Raw genomic sequence first — 20,791 nt, 5'->3', positions numbered from 1 at the left:
CAGACTTAAGAAAACATTTATTACATTCTGCAACTGTACAAAAAGTCTGACGTTTGTTCACGGAAAGGCCAAATACAGTATTATTAATGTTATTATTATGTAGCCACAATGACAAGATGTTGATCTCAGGAGATAAGGCCACGAGACAAATCAAGTTTCAGAGGCACAGAGAGCAGTCGGGGTCGGGTCTGGTGGTCGTCTGAGCCGAAGCCGTTAAAAACATTCACAGGACACTGACGAGAGCGCCACGGGTTTCCCCTCATTGCAGCATATATGCAGACAGGCAGCAGAAAGGACACTGAGGACAGACTTCTTATCCAAGCCGAGTAAACTTTAAAGAGACGGCGTACATACAGCACACTGATTTATCTATTTCCTAATAAAGACGACTGTTAGAATGAGCAGAACCAAAAACACATCCCGAGTCCTTCCGGCTGAGGTCCTCCTCATCGGGGTTTGTAGCTCGGCCTGTTGTTCTCAGGAAGGAGGGAGACCTCAGTCCATCTCCTGTCTGTGACATTAAAACACTTCGAATCTGTCCTGCTCATTACACAGTAACAGCAGAGGAACAATCACGTCTCGCACAGCCTTTCAAACTATGATCCGAACAGAATCCATCGTTTCTCTTTTAACCCAGCAGGCCTTATAAAATAACAACTGTGTTTGGCATTAGTACAATACACACTTTTCTATCACATTGAGTTAAGAGACAGAACAAAAGTACAAAAGTGACTAAATCACTGGACGCGAAAGAGCGTTCGAACAAGAGGGTGGTTGTTACATACTGACCATTCATTCCCCTCGGAGCCGCCGTCACGTGATCGGCGCAACACGTTAAATGTGGCGTCCAGCGTACAGCGGAGGAGCCCGTCCTCTAAAGCCAGCGACGTGGCGGGAACACACCGCAGTCCGTCCCGTCGGGTCGACGCCGGGCGGCGTGCAACAGTCTGTAAACTCTGGACTTTGTGTGCGGGAGTCCGTCTCCGCTCCCGTCGGCGGGCCTCAGCTCAGACCCATGCCTTGCTGCTTGCTCATGTCGGTGCACACGAAGAAGGTTTTCAGCTCCCCTTTGCCCTTCACGTTGATGAATCCCCGACACTCGCAGGAGTAGCCCAGGTTCTTCAGCACGGCCGACGTTTCCATCGTCACCTGCGGGAGGAAGTAAATCAGGAAAAAAAAAAAAAAGAACTGAGCGGACTCACATAAGCTGCGATTTTAGACATTGAAAAAGGAAGATCCTCCAGGTTTCATACCTGGATCTTTCCCAGCTCGCCGGTGCTCTCCATCCGGCTGGCCACGTTGACCGTGTTTCCCCAGATGTCATACTGAGGCTTCCTCGCTCCGATCACTCCGGCTATCACCGGGCCATGATTAATACCTGTGGAAGGAAAACAAGCAGAGGGGAGGAGAGTCCTGTTAACAGAGCGCAAGGAAACCAATCATCATCCCAGAGAAGGTCAGATGTTACACACAATAATACAAGTCTTGGAAACAGGAAAAAAAAAACCCATTGTGCTCATCAATCCATTGAGACAAAATTCCAGGAAGCCAAACTACAAAAGCCGTCCTGTAATTTGACACCAGCATTACTGTTTTGGTGATGACTGCTGTTGCTGCTGCTGTGTCTGCAGCACACGAGAGGAAAAAAAACAAAGCAATATCATTTTTACTCACGTGAAATGAAATAAACTATAAGGAACTGAGTACAGATTCAGATTCTAACATGTAAATATGTGAACTTTTGGATTGTTTCTGGCCCCAGTAAACCACGGTGGTCTCGGTGCTCTGATGAAATGCAGCCAACATGAACACATTTGTGAATTTGTGGAGTGATTTTGGAAACTTTTCGCACCAAAGAGACAAATTCATCCAGTGCAGAAAACATTAGAACTCGAGTTTATGAGCTCAGAGCTGGAATGAGAAGAACTGCTGAGAGAGACGAACCGGGCCAAGATCTACTCCAATGTGTTTTTATTTTGGTCGGATAGAGATCTGTTTAAAAGTTAGCAGGTTAAGACTCAGCTGCTGATTAAGAGCGCAGTCCAATAAAGAGGATTTATACAACTCAGCGAGGCTTCCCATAGCGTGCGCCTTTATCTGCGAGGAAATGTAAATATTTTAACCAAAATTTTGATGTGAGATGTCTGCGCGGAGTCAACTGTCTGGACTGCAGACACAACACGCTGAGAGCAAGGTTTCCCAGACTCTGCCTCTTCCCTCCACTGCAACTTTGACCTTTGACCTCATTGGAAAACTGCAACGTCTGACTCTGCAGCATCCCTAATTTGACAGTCTGTGAAAAAGCTCCAGAAACGCGGCGTGAGTGTCAGTCATCGGCGTAACCATGGAAACCCGCTGGCCGGGTTATCGTGCCGGCCCGAGAGGAGATGAATCAGAGGAAAGGTTGCGGCGGTGCCGCTGCTGAGCCGCACTCACCCACTCGGAGCCTGAAGCTGTTGAAGGAGTGTCTGTTGATGCCGTCCAGCTTGCCCATCAGAGCGATGGCGAACTCCACCATGATGCCGATCTGCGCCTGCTGCCGCTCCTCGTCCTGGAAGCACAGCGTCCCGAGTCAAGTCACCGAAAAAAAAAACGATGCGATCCGGTCCGAAGCGTTCGCCGCCCCACCTGATTGTTCTCCTGACCGGGCGTCCCGCTGAGCCCCGCGGCGGCCATGTAAGTGCTGCCGATCGTCTTGATCTTCTCCACGCCGCTGAACTTTGGTTTGGACAGCAGCTGTGAAGGAAAAGCCCAGCGAGGGAGTGACGGACGCATTTCTTCCTGTTTCCATAAACCGCATCAGCAGCCGCAGTGCACATTTACAGTCTGTTGGCCGGAGCGAAGGAGCGAACCCCTCCTTGATTTTTCCTGATTTTACCTCGTCAAAGTCGGCGATGATTTCGTTGAGCAGCCTCAGACACTCCAGGCCCTCCTTGTTGATGTCGCACTCCGTGTAAAACTCTTTGAAATCCGGCACCGAGGCGAACATCACACACACACAGTCGTAGGACTTGTAGTACAGATCCTGTTGGAGGTAAAAAAAAAAAAAAAAAAACACAAAAAGGCATCAGGATTGTTGAGTCATGAGGTAAATTTAGAAATAAAATCCGTAAAACTCTGCAAGCTGTGTTGACAGTGAAGGGAAAAAGAGTCTGCAAAAAGATTAAAAAAAAAAAAAAAAAAAAAAAAAAAACTTGCTTGAAAATATGAAAAATATCCGAAGAAAGCAGAAATCAATGATTTTGTAACGGATGCTGTGGGTTCGAGTCCAGGCTGGAACTTTGATGGATGGAAATCACTGGAGCTAAAACGAGCAGATTAGGGCTCAAAGTTGAAACTGGACATTTGATGGTTTGAATCCCACTATCAAACTCCAATTGCTCAAAGACGTGGAGCAAATCATAAAGTCATTTCACTCCTGAAGGTTATTACATTTATGCTTACAGGAATAATGTAACCAGAGTCTTAAATTCTCTCAGAACAATTATGACAAAAGAGTAATTTTAACGACAATTTTAAATGATTATTATGAAATAAGATTAGGTAAATTTCCATTGAAAATAGAAAGCTGTTGTATTGGGCGATAAAAGCTTAGGTCGTTTGATTTTAATTACTGTTAAAAAACGCGTTCGGTTTTTCGACAGTCGGTACTGAACGAGCGCAGAGTGATCTGCTGTAATGAAATGCCTCCATGGAGACTCGCAGCTCCCACACGATCACCTTTACTCTCAGCCTCATTAATTAAGACGCGAGACATCCGAGCACAGGGCCGCGCTTGTGTTTGGAAAACGTCTCATGCGACGCTCTGTGTCGTTCTTCACCATCAACAGTAAAGTCATTGTGGGCGATAACCTGATGACTGTGCGAGAAACAGCCGGTCCTTCTGAACACGGACGCTATCATGTTTCTCTCAGGGCCGAGACAGTCACTCTGCTGGCGTCCTTGAACATTAATATCTCACTTGTTGACGTGAAAGCTGTCTGCTTTTTTCACAGCTGACCTGATGCAAAGGCAGGAACGAATGAAACAACACTGGATTTCTGTAAACTGTGAATGGTTTTAAAAGAAAGGAAGAAAAGAAAGAAAACAGTCCCTCTTTTAGTTACCAAAAAAGAACCCTCAGCTGACTCAATCGTGAATGTCTGATTTTGTCCTTTTGGTCATTAATCGATTACAGCACAGCCAGCAGGAAGGCTGTTAGTCTCAAAACTTCAAACTAATAATGTGGAAATCTCGCCTCGTTCTTCTTATTCTCTCCGACAAACAGCGAGGCCACGTGCGCCGGCAGCACGTTCTCCAGCAGCAGCCGGTTCAGGTTCTCCCTCGTCTCGATCTCGTCCTGCTCCGTGCGGTTCTTGTACTTCAGGAGGAAGTCCTGGCGGAAGCAGGACTCGTTCTGGGAGCAGAATTCGGAGAGGTTGCAAACTCACCGTGGATTAGCAAGGAACTTTGTGTTGCTGTATTTTCAACACTGCTCTTAATGAACGGGCTTACAGAAAAGAATGATGCGAGGTTTGTGGTTACCTGCTGTGCGATGATGAGCATGGTGATCAGAAACAGAGTGATGTAGATGCAGCTCATGATCTGGGGGTGCTTTACCAGCCCTAAACATCTGAGGATGGACTCGTCTTCACAGCTGCAAAGTAAAGCAGAACGCTGTTCATCCCATATTTCCCTTAAAAAAAACACAATTCTTCACATGATTGTTAAGTGAACAGACGTAATGTAGTGGGAGTAATATATAATGGAAACTAAAATAGCTCTGCATGAGAAGAGAGTTCCAACATGAGGAAACGGCATTTCTTCACTCTTCCTGTCTCACCTGCTGTAGTTGGAGCTGCTGTTGATCCGACCGTCCAGGAAATTCCCGTAAGCCACAAAGTGCTCCCTCTTGGTGCTGAGGATGAGGACGTAGTACGCTGCGGAGGCCACCGTGAGGAAGAGCACTTTGAGCTCGAAGCTGACGCGAAGGAAAACCCCGCATGCGATCAGGGACAAGATGCAGCAGTAGACCGAATACTGAGGGACACAAAGAAGGATTCTTCTAAAAAAAAAAAGCACTTTGAGTATTATTTACCTATTAACCACATTTAACTGCACCAAAAGTTGCTTTCTGTTTTAGTAGAAAAAGTTAAACTAGGATTGTTCTTTATTAAAATATTAAAATGATTGGCTCTGAAGCTACTGATAGAACAGTTATATCATTTCAGAAAGCTTCCTGTTGTCAACATAACAGAACAAATCCCACTAATGACACGAACCATATATAAAACTTTTTTTTTTATTTCAGGTTCTTCATTGAAAAAAAGTCTGAACTGAAGTTTGCTGGTAAGGTTTCTACTCTACTGTCACATTTTGTGAAGTAGTGCCAGCATTTTATCCTCATGTTTGTCATTTTGTCAGATTTACCACATTATTCAAATAGAGAACCCAAATCAACAAACCTATGAAGCTCAAGTCATGACCGAAACGTTTGACTGGATGCTGTAATCTGATTACTTGCTGTGTGAAAAACTGAGCAACAGATTAATGTTCTGCAGAGATGAATTCCTCCAATAGTGAATAGTGTTCATATAAAAGACTAATTGGTTTTAATGGTGTGTTCATGACAACTGGGAAATGGGAATTTTCTGAATTCTGAACGAGAGAAATACACAAATGTTTTCAAAGTGGGAACGGCCGAGAAAAAGGGACGTTTTAGAGAGTTTATGTTGAGAGAGTTGATGTCTGAGTGGGAGTCAGGTCGAGAGCTGATACACTGGAGTCTGAGGGTAAAGAGTGGATCACTCACAGGCAGACAGAAGAGGTCATCCCGATCCTCACTGACACCTGTCTGGACGAAGCACTGCGGGGAGCAGAGGAACATGTGACCGACACACAACCGCTGGACAGCATGCTTTGAAGTTCAGCCGGGCGTCCATGACGAGCGGCGTGGCCAGAAATAACCGGGCGCGCGGCGGCCCCGACACGGGCTTACCAGGTTAAACACAGCTAAGATAATGATGGCTGCGGTGGTGATGGTGGCGAGGGGGAGGCGCACGCACGGCCGCTTAACCACCGCCTCCGACACGGCCGGCAGCCACTGGCACCTCGACAGCTTCTCCGGGAACAGGCGCTGCAGGAGATAAAGAGAGGCGGAGGGGGGGAAGATGAGAGGAAAGACAAACAGGTACATGTGACTCCTGTCCAAACGGACATCTCCAGACGTCATGTGAGTGAACCGCCGGCGTTTATTTCCAGAGGAGGAATCTCTGTGTGAGTACGCTGCGCTGCCTGTCAGCGGCTGAATGTCAGATGTCACCCTTCGAGTCAGCGGGGACGCTATAGAAAGCTGCAGGGCGATAGCTCCACTGACACTTTTCCATTCTCACGCTGGCTTTTCCATTCTCACGCTAATTATGGCACAGTCCAACGTATGTGGACACACACTCACACACATTGTTTAAGAAGTTTGCATCGAAGGATTGATCTCTGAACCGCTGCTGGTTTCGTACAATAAGGACACTTGTCCAACCCGGGTCCTGATGAGGACGTGTCCTCGATGTTTGACATGTCAACTCTCCAGAGTTCTTCCTCCATAGTAAATGTTGGCTCCTTCATTCTGAATAACTCCACTGATCGTCTGATTCCTGAATTAAATTGTCATCCCAGTGAAAGACAAGAGTTTTGATTCCAGCACTATCTTTATAAAAGTCAAGCAGCAGACGAGAAACACATCCTTGCAGTACTGACATTTCCCTCTGTGGTCTCACTGTAATTATCTACAAAGAATTTCACATTCAATTTCCTATTTCCTATTTTTATTCAATTCAATGGACAGACCTTTAGAGCTGAAAACAGTTGTGAGTCATGCACATGTAATGCTGCACAAGGCTGCCACAGATGATACAATACAGGACTGTGGAGTATTATGCTGGACAAATGTCAACCCTTTGAAAGAGACGTTTGACCTGCAACCAGTACGACTGCAGAGGCTGCTGGTGAGAGCCGGGAAAGTAAAGTAGGCTTTTATTCCCCCCCTCCCTGCAAGTAGGGTTGAAAAGGGAAGCGAGTCACCTGAAGAGCTGCATGTGAACGGCAGAATAAGGACACTGACCTGTAGGTGACCTGCGAAACAGATGGAGAGGGTCAGCAGCAGCACGCAAACCAGGACTCCGAACGACATCCCCAGCATCTGTCGACTGGCGGAGAGAAACCACATGACTGCATCTGCAGGGACTCGCCATTAGAGCACAGTGTTTTTGAAATCAGAGGAAAAGCTCACTCTTTTGTGATGAACATCTGCACCGAGAAGATACAGAGGAAGATGAAAGTGGCGCAGCCGACGTAGTGCTTGAACATCGGTAAGTCCAGGGCTCGGTACTGAGGAGGAGAGACAAGGAAACCCTCCATGAACCTCTTTACTCAGGATCATAAACAGAAATGAACCACTGTGGAGGGATGCTTTTGGTGTTTCTAATGATCTTTGTGTGCGACCAACCTGTTTTTCCAGGTCTTTCTTTGGAAACCACAGCGCTAAACTGCTACTTTCTTCAGACTTGGACCACTGCCTGAAACAGAAAGGTCGGCGACAAGAAAAAAACAAATAAGGAAAAAAAAAAAGGAGGAAATAAAGAGGAGATAATTGCTGTGACTTTAACGGTTCAGCTTTAAAGATTATCTGTAGTCATTCTGAGTAATGTGGTGTTTTATAGAGGAAAGCAGCACGGAGTCACACAGGCTGATAAATGTCTTTATTTAAGCAGCTTGGGGGAATTAACAAAAATAGTATTTTACAGGAAAAGGCACCACTGAGAATTCGGTTGTGGTCTGAACAATGGGAAAAAAATCCAAGTTAAATTTATCCCACCGTTACTAACACATTAATCATGGGTTACATTCAGCACAAAATTCATGCAATATCTGCTCTGACTTGTTTTTTAAGGAAAAAAATATTTAATAAGTGTCAACTGGAAACTTGTTCTTTTTCTTTATCTGTTTGTTCTTCCAGATTCTGTGCGCAGACATGAACCTGCTTCATTTTGACTGACTTAAATTAATATTTATTGCTCTAAAGAAGCATCAGCACACGATGAGCAGCCTATAGTAGCTTTTTACAGATCAGTGTCTTCTTTCAGACAGTTTTTATCAATTATCTGTGGTCTTCACACAGCAGCTGTGACGGGCAGCCGGCGATTTTCATGAAGGATCTGTGCATAATAATACACATCTGAGGGCTCATACAGGCTGTGCTGTTAGGAATCTTACTATGAAAATATCCCCTTCAAATATCTGAGAAATCTAGTGATTTAATAAATAAAAAATAACAGTGTCTGTAAATTACATTCCTCAAGTTAACATGCAATTTCTTTATAACTATTCTCTGAGAATACATTGAGACAAAAACCACTTTTTAATAAAAACCTTTTTTAAAGACACTGATGTTTATAAATCACAATCAGTTCTGGACGTCAGATGAAACATGAACATGGAGAGAAGGAACAAGACCAGAACCTTCTGATTCTTCACTGGGATAAACATTTTTAGATTTAAGAGTTGTAGAAGCATTCCTGAATGTAAATGTTGCATTACTCCATGAATCTTTGATCAGTATTGATTGATTCCTCACCAGTTCATCCTTTCCTGATTTTCTGTGCAGCTTGAGTTATTAGGTTATTCGTGTTTTATCACCTTAAAGCATGAAATCAGGTTATCTTCATGGCACGAGTTAAACACGCTTGCTGAGAAGAAACTACTCCTCTGCGGCAGAGGCAGCGTATTCACATGCATCACACTGAAAAGAGTGACACGAGGCATCTGAATGAAATAAGTATCAAAGGTGAATTAGAGATAAACGATCCGCCAAGAGTTGGAGCTGTTACACTGTTCTTTTCCTTCATCCTAGAATGTGGTGCTGATTCGTACGGTTCCTTTCACCCGTGCAGTGACTGACATTATGAACATAGAGTAACTGCCAGAAAAACATCTCGGCACAAAACGCTACACTACCGCAAGTAAACCTGCTCGTTTTTGAGCTTATTCAAGGTCATTTCAGATTTAACAGAGAAAAGTTGCCATTTCTCTGTATCTAAAGCGACAATTTAACAGATTTTGTGCATATGCAGCAAACTTTAGCTAACCGGCGGTAAAAATGGACATACTTGCTGCTGAGCTCGTCTATGGTTGTGGTCATCTCATTATGGAGCTCCTCGTCAAACCTGCTCTTCTGGGATTTGTTCCTGCACCAGAAAGAACAGAGATCATTAGGAAAGAGGGAAAGCAGACAAGCACACACATCGCATGCTGCCAGCAACAGATGCTGGGAAACCAGATCAGGTCATGCGCATTACCCGGCTCCAGTTCAGCCCTGCTCAGAGGCAACTCCGAGGTTAAAGTGATTCTGAGCGTTAGTGGGGAAAAAGAGGAATGGGGCTTGTATTAGAGGAGATGGGTGACAGATGCGGTATTATGCTTCCTGTTAGATGATCTGTGAGGGATACGCTGGGAGACGGGCCCTCCTCACTGCACCAGGAAGGAGACACTCACAGACACCGAGACCAAACATCGAAACAAGCACCACTTAATGATTAGCGTTAATAGGCGTGTCAGCCCGCTCACTGACTTCAGGGGGCTTCCCAGACCACACGTCCTGTTACAGAGAGGGAGGGGTTAGAGACGGTGGGAAGAGGGACCGCCGCTGCTCGGGTTAGTGTCGGGACGGCAAGCCTCTTCACTCAGGCAGTAGCTGTCACCGTGAGGGAGTCGCACTGTGAGCATCTCAAAAAGTCTGAAAGCAACTGAAAAGTCCATTTTCCCATAGTTGTCATTAATTCTTGATTTTTTTCTTTTTTAACCAAAAGAAAAAGACAAAAATTAAAATTATTTTTCAATTTTAGTCAGTTGGTCTTTCAAATCGAAAAGACAGAATCTCATATTACCATATTTTGCAAGATCGTATATTTATTTCTTTCAAACTAGAAATCATATTTATCACTATTGTTTTTATTAATTGAAATAATTTAGTTCATGGTTCATGAATGCAGCAAAAAGTAAAAAGCAATGAACTTTTCAAAGGAATTCACGTGTTTTTGAGATGTAATAACTGCGTTATAGAAATACTAACACCTCGTAAAATCAGCTTCTACCACAATAAATCCACGCAGATCTCCTTCCTTTGAAGATACTGCATGATGTTGATGTAAAGCATTAAACGCAAGCTTAAAGGGAATCATTCAAGCTTTCAGTGAGAACTAGATTTCACCGTTGTTCTGATTGCAGGGTTGATAACTACTGCTCTGTCAGGAGCAAAGAGCTTGCGGGCCACGGAGGCCCCACTCACTTATAGCTGCTGAATGGAGGGGCGGGCAAGGAGAACGGCTCTTCAAGAGACTCATCAAAGCTGTGAGGATTCAATGATCAGACAAAAACACATCACCACAAAGCAAAAGATCACATACATTTACAAATCCAAACATCTTTTAGGGAGAATCGACAAGAGTAGAGCAGCTGTTGCATTTTCTTCATGGAAAACTCCTTCTGCTTTTGCAGGGTTGTGAAGACTGAGTGGGAGTTCTCCCTCTGACCGTGAACACATGAATGGAATTAACAGTTTCAGAGATTAAACAATCCTCCGTTCTCGCGGAGTCCGACGCTCACGCTCCCGTGCACACACTCCTTTCTTCCAGTCGCATCGCTCCGGCCCACACTGTTTGTGTAGGTGAGTCCTGCCCACTAATCAGCAGCTACACTTTAAACGTCGGTCTGTTTGCTCACTGCCGGCACCAGATGGGCAGATGAAGCACTGTAAGCATTAACCACTGTCAGCTATAAGCGCCATCAATTTGTCCATGCATTACCTGAAGCTGCAGGAGCAGCTGACAAACGGCGGACACAAAGCGGACGGCTTTATTTGACAAATGACCTCTTACACTTATGGCTGACACCGGCAACAAAACTGCGTATTTGAGGGTAAGTAGGTAGCAATGTGGCTCGATATACGATATAAAGTGGATTTTTTTTTTTTTTCAACAGTAAAGTTTTACCACAAATACATTTCTGGGTCAACGACAATAAACTGCAACACAAGCACCTTCATTAACAAAACAAATGTGAATTCTCTACAAAGGTGGTGAAAAAAAGTACATGCATTAACAAAATACATGTTTGTCGGCTTTAAGGAAGCCGCGCCAAACTCATCTTAGTTCAGGGAGAAGCTGGAGAAGGTCAGACCAGTGAAATGACAGCTCAGTCATGCAACAATTATTCACAAATCCAAATGTTTTAGTGCAAAAAAATAGAAAACATGCATGAAAATGTAACGTCTTCAAGTCCAATTTCAACAACACGCCAGTTTTAAACTTTGTTTACTTGTGCAAAATGCACTGAAATGTCTCCTTCAATCCTGCTGCGACTAAAAATGCAACAATGATCCAGCAATATGAACACACACCTCACAGACCGGACTGGACCCTCCAGAGTCCCAGGTCTGGCCCACGGACCACATGTTTGACAGAGCTGACCACAATGACAGAAAACAAGAAGAAAACACTACCTGTCCTGTCACAGGAATCTTTTGACGGAAACATGTTTTCTGCATTCTCTGCAGATTGTGTTTTTCTGCTCAACGTCAGATGAGTGAAATCATCCTCTGGGTGATTTGTGCGATCGGCCAGTATGTGCACTAGCTAATGATCCATTTATTGGCACAGTGTACTTGGTAGCTGGTGCCCATCACTGAAAAGCACCATTGTGGTTCACTATGTGTCAGTCTGAAAACTTGACACGGATGCAGGGCGAGCCTACAGGAAGGGGCGGGGCCACGAGAGCAGCTCCCTCAGAGTGAGAAGTAGGGCAAAGCAGCCACTCCTAAAACTAGTATTTTAATAAAAAAAAAAATCTAGATTCATATAAATAATGTATTTTTCAATAAACACTTTCTTTTAAATGTTGATATAAATTGTATGTTTCAATACCACTCATCCCTATATCAAACTTTGCAAACTGTCCAACGCTGTGAACTGTCTCACATTTTGTGATCTGTTACGCATTATAAAACTATTGTGGGATTGGAAAGTTGTAAAAGTGGTTTTACGACTTTTGGGTCAAGCAAGCAGGTTTTGGGAAAAAGTTTCCAAACTAGAAATTTGGATTTGTCTCATTTTTAGAGATTACAAATGCACCAAATAACTTGTGTAAAAAATCCTAAACTTACTGGAGGCCGTGAAAGAAAATGCATTGATATGATTGATATGTTCACTCTAGATTCCTGACATCTATAGGATACTGTTAGACTCAACCTCACTGTTTACCACTTTATCATGTACATGTCTGCTTTTCTGTCTCGATTGAACTATAATTCAGTTGCACATTTACAGTGTTTTGCAACTGAAAAAGTATGTGTAATGTGTGATCAAATGTTTGGTGTGTGATGTTACGACCAATAGATAGATCATAGACAGGAAACCAACATCGGTGTGTGTCTGTCTATGGAATGTGACCATTCGAAGCTCACGTGTTGTTAAGGGAAAAGGAAGGAAGAAAAAAAAAAGAGAGAGACTCTGGATCTTGTTTGTTTCTGTTTTTGTTTTTTTTGTTTTTTTATTGTTTCTTTTGTTTTTCATGTATGATTGCACTTTATAAAGCACCCCACATTGTATAGGGGGAAAAGGAGGATTAAGGTATGTATATTGCACTGATAGTGTTTGATGATTTCAACTCTGGACTTCCTTGTTATTTTTTTCTTTTTTTTTTCTCTCAAACACAGACTGGAGTGGGAGTTGCTATGGGGGCATCGGTTGGTTGTATGGGGGGTAGGCGTAAATAAGCTTTAGCTTCAGCCTACTCCTTTTTTAGAGCCAACATGTATTTTTTGTTGTAAATCTCGAAAGTGACCAATGTAAACTGCTCAAAAAATGAAATAAACTAAACTAAACTAAACTAAAAAGTAATCTCACCACAGAAAAGGGAAAGATTCAACTAGTAAGTTCAGCTGTTAGTTAAAATGAACCATTAACCAGGGAATGAAATATCGGCACTTTGGATGTTTAAACTGTCTTCAGTGTGTCACACAGCTGTGTGTCAGTGGGCCAACAATGACTTTACATGGGACAGACCCAACAACCATACAAAACCCTATAGATCATTATGTAATGGAGGTCAAACTGTATCAAGCATGTTTAAGTTCAGTAAGAATATTTGACATAACATTTGGGGCATAAAGCATTTTCTGCTGAGATAAATTACTCTATTGCACATAGTTTTTGGGTCAGTTTGACTCAACACTGAAAATGGATGCTCCAACAAATATCAAAACAAACTAAATAGACAAAAACCTAATTATCATGACATTTGTGTGAGAAAATAAAATTACAGTAAAAAAAAACAAAAAAAAAACTCACCAAATAGAAAGTAATCTGCGTAGGAGTGGAAAAACCAGGGTGGACTAAGCATTAGTTAGGCTGACGATCCGAATGAAAAACATGTTTCAAACCATTTTAGGTTGATTAAAACACACAGGGTCAGTTTGACTTGGGACTGTTTCCACTTTTCCTCACCGACAAAATAACAGGCGGGTTAAATGTTATTTGTACGTCTTGTTCTTCCTGTCCCACACATACTGCTCATTTCCAAAGGATTTTATCTGCAGGCAGACTCCTGATTTCAGAGCCGTTTATTAGGCAGTTTAGCGCTTTTGGCCAAAATTGGTGAATAGGTAACATTTGTGCAACATCGAAGAAGGAACAAAATGTGCAATTCATGTTTAGACACCTCATCATGTAGAACAAACTCAGGAAACCTCAAGGATCTTTCATAAGTAATTCAGAAGGAACGACCTATCAAGCTTTGGCATTTCACTGCTGCACTTGTGTTTTGCAGATTATGACCCTTTTAAAAGCTTCGAGAGGAAACCTCAGAAACTAGAAGCCTAAAATGTTGCATTCAGGCTGATGGGTACAATGAAAAGAGTAAAATAAGAAAGCATTGGTCAGGCGATTGGCTTCTTCTGATATATTAAGGACCCAACGTTTTAACTCCCATAATACGAGTATAGACTGAGACAGTAAATACAATAGTCCTTAAATTAACGGAATCAAGATATTTTTGTGGGTAAAAAAAAAAAAAAAAAAAAAAAAAAAATGCTACTATGAATGAAATGCAATGGAAAGATTGTGTTAGAGTTAATGAAGGGATGGAATGGTGCTGGCTGGAAAAGCAGCTTCCCCTTTTGAACTAATGAGCACAAAAATGTGACTGAATAACAGGGCTGGTCTACAGGTCAGGGTGAATCAGTGAAATTACAGCTTTTTTTTTTTTTTTTCCGCCCGTGCCAAACGTCATCCTCTGCTGCAGTCACAGACACACACTGGACTAATTGTGCAGCTGGAGTGGCAGCTTGGACTCCTCTCACCTGTCAGGATTACTGGAAACGGGGGCTGGTCGCAGCGGAATGTCCTGAGGAGAAGAAAAACGAGAGAAGAACGTTACTCATGCTGTAAAAATGCACGATGATGTGCGACACACCCAGATTGCGTATTTGAGGGTAGGTTCTGATCTGGAAATGTTTCCATTCCTGCTGCATTAATTATATTTGGCTAACACTTTAAACTTCAAAATCCAACCTGTATCTTTTTATCGACGGACTCAAATGAATAAGGATGAACACTAAAACCAAACTGGTGACCAGGTGACCCTCACCTTGAAACTCGGCTTGCCGTTGATGATGGCGTCCGGAGTGAAACCCTCTCGGCTCTGGAGGTGAGCAAAAGGTTTGACGGCGCCCCAGGATTCAAGGTAACGCGTCATTCGCACTGACGCCCGCATCTTCAGGCCGTCGTTCAGCCGAGGCTTGGGCGCTGAGCGGGTGTTCAGCGAAGGGTCTTTAGACTGGAGACACACACAAGCACAATTCATTTTAGATCTAGAGGACACAAACCACATTAGGATCTCAAACCACTGTACCAGTGCAGTCTTATGTCGATACTGAAGAAACATTTCAGTTAATCCGATCAGATGTGTATTAAATGAATTATTGTCTCTGCAGGTTCGATCGGGACTGCGACAGGGTGCGCTCTGGAACAAAATCATTGGAGAAAAAGTTCCTAACCTCAGTAAGCTTTGAAGGAATTCTGGAAAAAAGAGCAGACTGACATTTCACTTTGGACAGCTGAGAGGTGACGAGTGCGGCTCGGCCACATCTGATTGCATTTACACATTGGAGCGTGGCGTTTTGTTACCCAGCGCCACGCATGAAGTTTGGCAATAAATTACAGGAAAATCATATGACGGAGGAAGAGAGAGAGAGAGAGAGAGAAAAATACATCTGCCATCTGCAGTCGACGGTCAATTTAATGTGTGTGGAGAAAACAGGAACATTTGCAAACGTACCCGTGGATCAATGACTAAGTAGGTCCGGATATTGAGCTCTTTCAGGTAGGGGTCTCTGAGGTGGCCGTTGCCCTCTTCCACTTCGTACGCTTTGTTGAGATGCTTCAGAGTTGCCTCTGTGATGTGGACACGTCTGATCGAGAAAGAAAAAGAAAACATTGAGTTGAAGTTATTCAGTTTCAACTGGGAGGAAATCTTGAACTTGAAAGCATCATCGGAGAAAGAGCGTGAAGAAGAACCGGGGCTATTCTCAGCTATATGATATGAAACGCACACTGCGTCGTAGAGCCACTCACCCCGGGAGCCCTCCCGACTCCATGTGATTGGCCAGCGTGACGTCATGTGACCACACGTCGAACTGCCACTTGCGGAGGCCGATCACGCCGCAGAGGACGTTGCCGGAGTGGACGCCCACCCGCATGTTGATTTCCACTGACGTGGCATCGTGAACCTGCCTGAAGAGTTTCACAGTCATAACAAAAACCCGCTTGCTGTAGTAGACTATTTCGATGTGCAAGCACGGTCCGTCGAGGTACATTAACAGCGCGGGGACGACATTACAGAGCAGTCCTTTCTATTTTTATATGCGTCTGCGGAGCCTGAGGGTGTCATTATGTATAGCTGAACTCTATGTACATACTAACACAGACAGAATGGAAAGACGTGTCTCACCACTTCAGCTGTGTAGTAAACACATAACTGAGAATAACTCAGCACACAGTTCCACTACACTACGTCACACCGTGTTCTGGGAGGTTACACACACACACACACACACACACACACACACACACACACACACACACACACACACACACACACACACACAGAGGGCAGCTGACTCACTTGATGGCTTCACACATGTCAAGGCCCATCTTGACACAGTTCTTGGCATGTTTAGGAAGTGAGACCGGCAGCCCAGACACACAGTAGTAACAGTCTCCCAGGATCTTTATCCTCATGCATTCGTTTTCCTTATTAAAAAAATAAAAAAAATAAAAATTGAGGGACAAGACAAACAAAAAATTACTCAGTGAAATTAGGAAACTGCTTGTGAGCAGCCAAGACCAGCAAACCACAGTAATTAGGTTTAACTGTCTTGATCAAGACATGATTAAATGTTTCCTTGTAGTATTTTCTCTGGACCCAGATTTTCCGAGATGAAGATGTATGAAAGGAAGTTTTCTGTCATGAACATACTCACTTATAATCATTAGATTAGTGTTGTCAGAAGGAAAGCTTCCGGCTCCAAGTTAAACTAGAGAATTTCAGCAAACATGACAAGAAGACAGAACGACAAATCACTCACCTTGGCGATTTGGTCAAACTTGCCGAACAATTCATTGAGCATAATGACGAGCTCTTTGGGAGAACAGTCACTGGCCAGCCGCGTGAAGCCAACAATGTCAGCATAGAGAATACTGTAAAACAGAAACAGAGCTTTGAAGAAGCTTAATAAGGGAAAACAAATCAATGATTAGCACTTCAGGCTTTTGAGAATATTTTAATAAATGAACATTAAAATTTTAAAGCTATTTACAGTCATTGGTTTCATGGCATATTTGACTTTTTTTTGGGACAAAACCATGATCACCTCTTTCTGCCCCTCCTTGATCTCTGACAGAGGAACTAGTTCATGCTCTGAGCCTCCTGTCCCCATCATGTCTGCAGTCAGTGGGTTTATATCAGTTTATTTGTTGCTCTCCGTCTCTGTCCTATCCTTTCCTTTCTTTCTATCCTCTCCAGCCCCAACTGGAACAGCAGAACGTCTTCGCCTCTGAGACTGGTACTGCAAAGGTTTCTTCCTGTTCGAGGTAACTTTTATCACCTTTCCATCGCCTCATCCGCTTGTTCAGTTGGAATTGGTGGTTTTTCTTAAAATGACTGTGTTGAACTGAATAGATTTAGTGCAGACTCTGCAAGCAATAACAGCCTCCACAGAAAATTAAAAAGGTGAGTTTCACAGAATATTAACTGACTGTGATTTGACTTGGATTTCTGCTCATAACTGATGTGTGACGCATGAACAATCAATCCATCCTCTTGACGGACCTGGAGACAATCGACCAGCGTGCAGTGGACTGGTGGACCCTCAGGGAATGAAGCCACCCTCCAGACACGAGGCAAAAGGTCTGCGTGACCAATATTCTGTGTGAATTAGGGCGATGCTTTTCACGCAAAAATAAATAAAACAGGCCCGTGTGCCGTTAACCCCCGGCAGACCTGACCGGCGACTGATTAAAAATCCCTCAGTGCTGAATCATATCCGTGGCTTCACTGAAACACAGACAGCGGTATCCTCGCTGACCTCTGCGAGACCCCGACACCAACAACGAAAAGCAGCTGGGAGTTTGGCAAACTTCCAGGTAGAGGAGAACACCCGACTGGCTGCTTCAACACACTCCGATCTCAGTTGGCACTGTCAGTACGGCGGCCCCAGCATCAACGAACGCTGCTCATCTTACCCAGATGGAGGACATGTCCGTAATTGTCCGATGAATGCTGCACATAGAAACTAAAGCATGATGGGATATCATCAGCTTGACTTGGAGGTGTTCAGTAACGAGAAGTCCTCTCTGCTGCATGATCGTTCTCAGGGGCGACCCAAGCACTCAACAAAATAAAAGTCGAACCCGGCGCTCTTATTATGCCTGACTTAGGACATAGATATTCATAAAAGAAAAACATCACTTGAAAAATCCACTGATTGCGTGTTGATTTGTCGTCAAAGAGTCGTCGTGTGGGCTGCTGCATGAACTGAATGAAGCAGTAATGAGGCACACCACATCTAACCAGGCTGATTAGCGGCTCTGTTGGAGCCCAGAAAATGACCAGCAGTCGTTTCAACAGCTTGAAGGCCGAGTTCCTCACCAGAACGAACAAACACAGGTAATTACTGGACAGGCTGAGGGAAAGGATCTTATCATTCCACATCTTTCTACCACATTACGACAACCTGTAGCGAACACGGACACAAAACAAACAGCTGATGGATCCATTCATTTCTGAAATGTGGAGCAAGTGATCTTAGAATTCATGAAATCCTAAAATAAAAATCACACGTGTTTCTACGATTGCAGGTATTGTTTCCCACATTGTTGTGGTGGGGAGCGAACACCTGACATTGAGCCGAGGGTTTCAACTGTGTCATTTTAAAGGTTTCATCGCAGTATCTGCAAAGTGTGCAGAAAAAAGATTAATCAAAGTGCTGTACACAGTTTCCACTGTTTTCCAGCATTTTTACTAAGTAATGAAAGAATTTATGGAATTACTCTCTTAGAAAAACTGTAATTTTGTTGAATAGGCACATCAGGACACATTCATAAACAGCAAAGCCCATATCACCGATGGGGCAGTAAAGAAACTGTGTCAAAAGTAAAGCAATACCAAAAGATTTGAAGAAGAAAAGAACCAATGATCAAATGTACCAAAAATCGCCAGTTACATTACAAACAAAAGTCATAAGAGTTCACAAAATAACCTCTTTTTATGTATATATCTTTTTTAATTTCATTATTCTAAGATTGCACAATGAAACCATTTGAGAGTTTTTCACAGCTTCCACAAGGCGACTGTCTGAACCGAATCTTCATTACATTTATCAGAAAAAAATCAGCTGGCAAGCCACCTGCCAAAGTTCAGTTGAGGCTGCCCCAATGTCTGTCAGCACTTGCTAAATTAATGAAACTCTCATAAAACAAAAGCTGCAACTGGGTCACTGCTCTGGAAACAGACATACTAATCCACAGCATTATGAGAATTGCCCAGAGAAATCTGCTGCTCATTTTATTTGCTTTACTCCGCCTTGTTTGTTTTATGAAGTGAACTCAGGTTTTTCTAAGAGACACAGAGGATTAATGGGATTAAAAATACAAAGAAAGTAGATTATATCACTGTGGGTAAATATTGCACTGATTTTGAGCTTTTAATAATGAAGGCTGACATAAAGGCCAGCAATCTAAAAGTGGAACGTTAAAGATCATTTAAGATAAAAGGTTTCCAAAAGACAGTGATAGAGGGCTAACATGTACAATTTTATATTTCTTGAGCGCATTCACCTGTTGGCACAGATAATGTTCATGTTAGGTTTGGGTTGGGAGATGACGGCTGTTGATGGAGAAACTCATTTTCATGCCAAACAGGTGAAACCAAAATAAAAACAGTCAAAAAACGAAAGTCTTCAAGATTAAGGAAATAAGGGAGCGCAATAAAAAACCCACAGACACAGGTAGGCGAAATCTGAGGAGCACAACTACGCAGGACAGCGATACACAGACAGACTGACAAGACAAGCTTTATATACCCAAACTACCAGCAAGTGATGACAATCACAGACTCAGCACAGGTGAAAGACATCAGGGCAGCGAACAGCATTCAAACACGAGGACGGCAAACCGAGGAGCCTGAAGCAAGAGACAGACTTATGTCACCTTTACACTTAGCTTTACATTTACAAAAACGGAAAATTCCCCTTCTATATTTTTAAGATCAACACAAGTCAGAAGAGTAAAGCCATGCTAGTCAATCAGAATCCTAGAAAAAACACAACAGCAAGGAATGGCACAAATTACTTCCTGTTTCCTTCCGCGATAAAGGCACAAGGGTCAGTTGTCTGAACCGACACAGAAGAGATGCTCCTCCAATACACACAAAAGTCCAAAATGTTTGCATGTACGCAAAATCAAGCATTGCTTTAACAGTATCCACTTCCATCACAGAAGCCAAACTTTGAACACAAGTCGCACCCATACGATGGGGATGACTCTCATATCGTATACAGTGACGTTAAACTCTGTCTCCCTCGTCTACATGCAGTGGTAAGATTTTTCCAAATCTTCACTTTGGTCGGTGTTTTCAGATGTAATCCTTTTCAGTGACTTGCAGCTTTGTGTACTTTTTAATGAAAGGCCCAAACACACTGAAATATCACCATTATTGACGAGTGTAAATGGCTCCTTAGACTCTCCCAAAAAGCACAAGAACACTGACAGATTAACAAGCAGTGAGAAACTGAAATATCTTGGACAGAGCTGAAAGGGAAGCATGTTGACTACATTGCTCTCTAAAGATGGATTATTTAAAAAAAAAAAAACATAATAATATGTCATTTTTAAACAAAACCCAAATTGATGTAATCCATTTGAATGACCGGCTCACTTTTCTCTATTCAGGGTGGTAGAAAAAAAAAAAAGAAAACTGACATCAGTGATCCCTGTCAGCAAAAAAAAAACAAATTCAATTAGTCTTTTTACATTAGCTTTTTAAAAAAAATATTCCATTCAAAATGTTTTTTTTAATTGTTTTTAATGGAGCCTGTCGTATGTCTTTTCATCATGATTTCCTCTGCTGCAAACATCCCTCCCCCTCACACAGCGATCATGTCTGCTAGCTTGGAAGTAAAGACCAGTCCTGATCTGTATTCTTGTAT

At 43.0% G+C, this 20,791-nt stretch overlaps 1 protein-coding gene across 3 annotated transcripts in view; it reads right to left on the bottom strand.

Annotated features, from left to right (window-relative positions):
• Positions 1-20: 20 nt before the first annotated feature.
• The window catches only part of adcy7 (adenylate cyclase 7), a 63,279-nt gene continuing 42,508 nt past the window's right edge, over positions 21-20,791 (bottom strand). The window contains exons 6-26 of one of the 3 annotated variants that reach the window (XM_030088124.1): positions 16,673-16,784; positions 16,210-16,337; positions 15,660-15,818; positions 15,364-15,496; positions 14,674-14,862; positions 14,387-14,430; positions 10,319-10,378; positions 9,141-9,218; positions 7,481-7,550; positions 7,265-7,362; positions 7,097-7,181; positions 5,978-6,115; positions 5,792-5,845; positions 4,823-5,019; positions 4,525-4,636; positions 4,238-4,396; positions 2,879-3,025; positions 2,629-2,736; positions 2,437-2,551; positions 1,254-1,378; positions 21-1,149 (exon numbers count right to left, since the gene is read on the bottom strand). In XM_030088124.1, coding sequence (XP_029943984.1) covers positions 1,003-1,149; positions 1,254-1,378; positions 2,437-2,551; positions 2,629-2,736; positions 2,879-3,025; positions 4,238-4,396; positions 4,525-4,636; positions 4,823-5,019; positions 5,792-5,845; positions 5,978-6,115; positions 7,097-7,181; positions 7,265-7,362; positions 7,481-7,550; positions 9,141-9,218; positions 10,319-10,378; positions 14,387-14,430; positions 14,674-14,862; positions 15,364-15,496; positions 15,660-15,818; positions 16,210-16,337; positions 16,673-16,784 — 2,458 coding nt within the window. In that variant the 3' untranslated portion in view covers positions 21-1,002. The remainder of the gene's footprint in view (positions 1,150-1,253; positions 1,379-2,436; positions 2,552-2,628; positions 2,737-2,878; positions 3,026-4,237; positions 4,397-4,524; positions 4,637-4,822; positions 5,020-5,791; positions 5,846-5,977; positions 6,116-7,096; positions 7,182-7,264; positions 7,363-7,480; positions 7,551-9,140; positions 9,219-10,318; positions 10,379-14,386; positions 14,431-14,673; positions 14,863-15,363; positions 15,497-15,659; positions 15,819-16,209; positions 16,338-16,672; positions 16,785-20,791) is intronic. The other 2 variants (XM_030088121.1, XM_030088125.1) reach the window with 2 other exon arrangements.

This window comes from Salarias fasciatus, chromosome 1 (assembly GCF_902148845.1).
Source record: "Salarias fasciatus chromosome 1, fSalaFa1.1, whole genome shotgun sequence".
Classification (NCBI taxonomy): domain Eukaryota; kingdom Metazoa; phylum Chordata; class Actinopteri; order Blenniiformes; family Blenniidae; genus Salarias; species Salarias fasciatus.
This window is presented reverse-complemented; position numbering and strand designations above follow the sequence as displayed.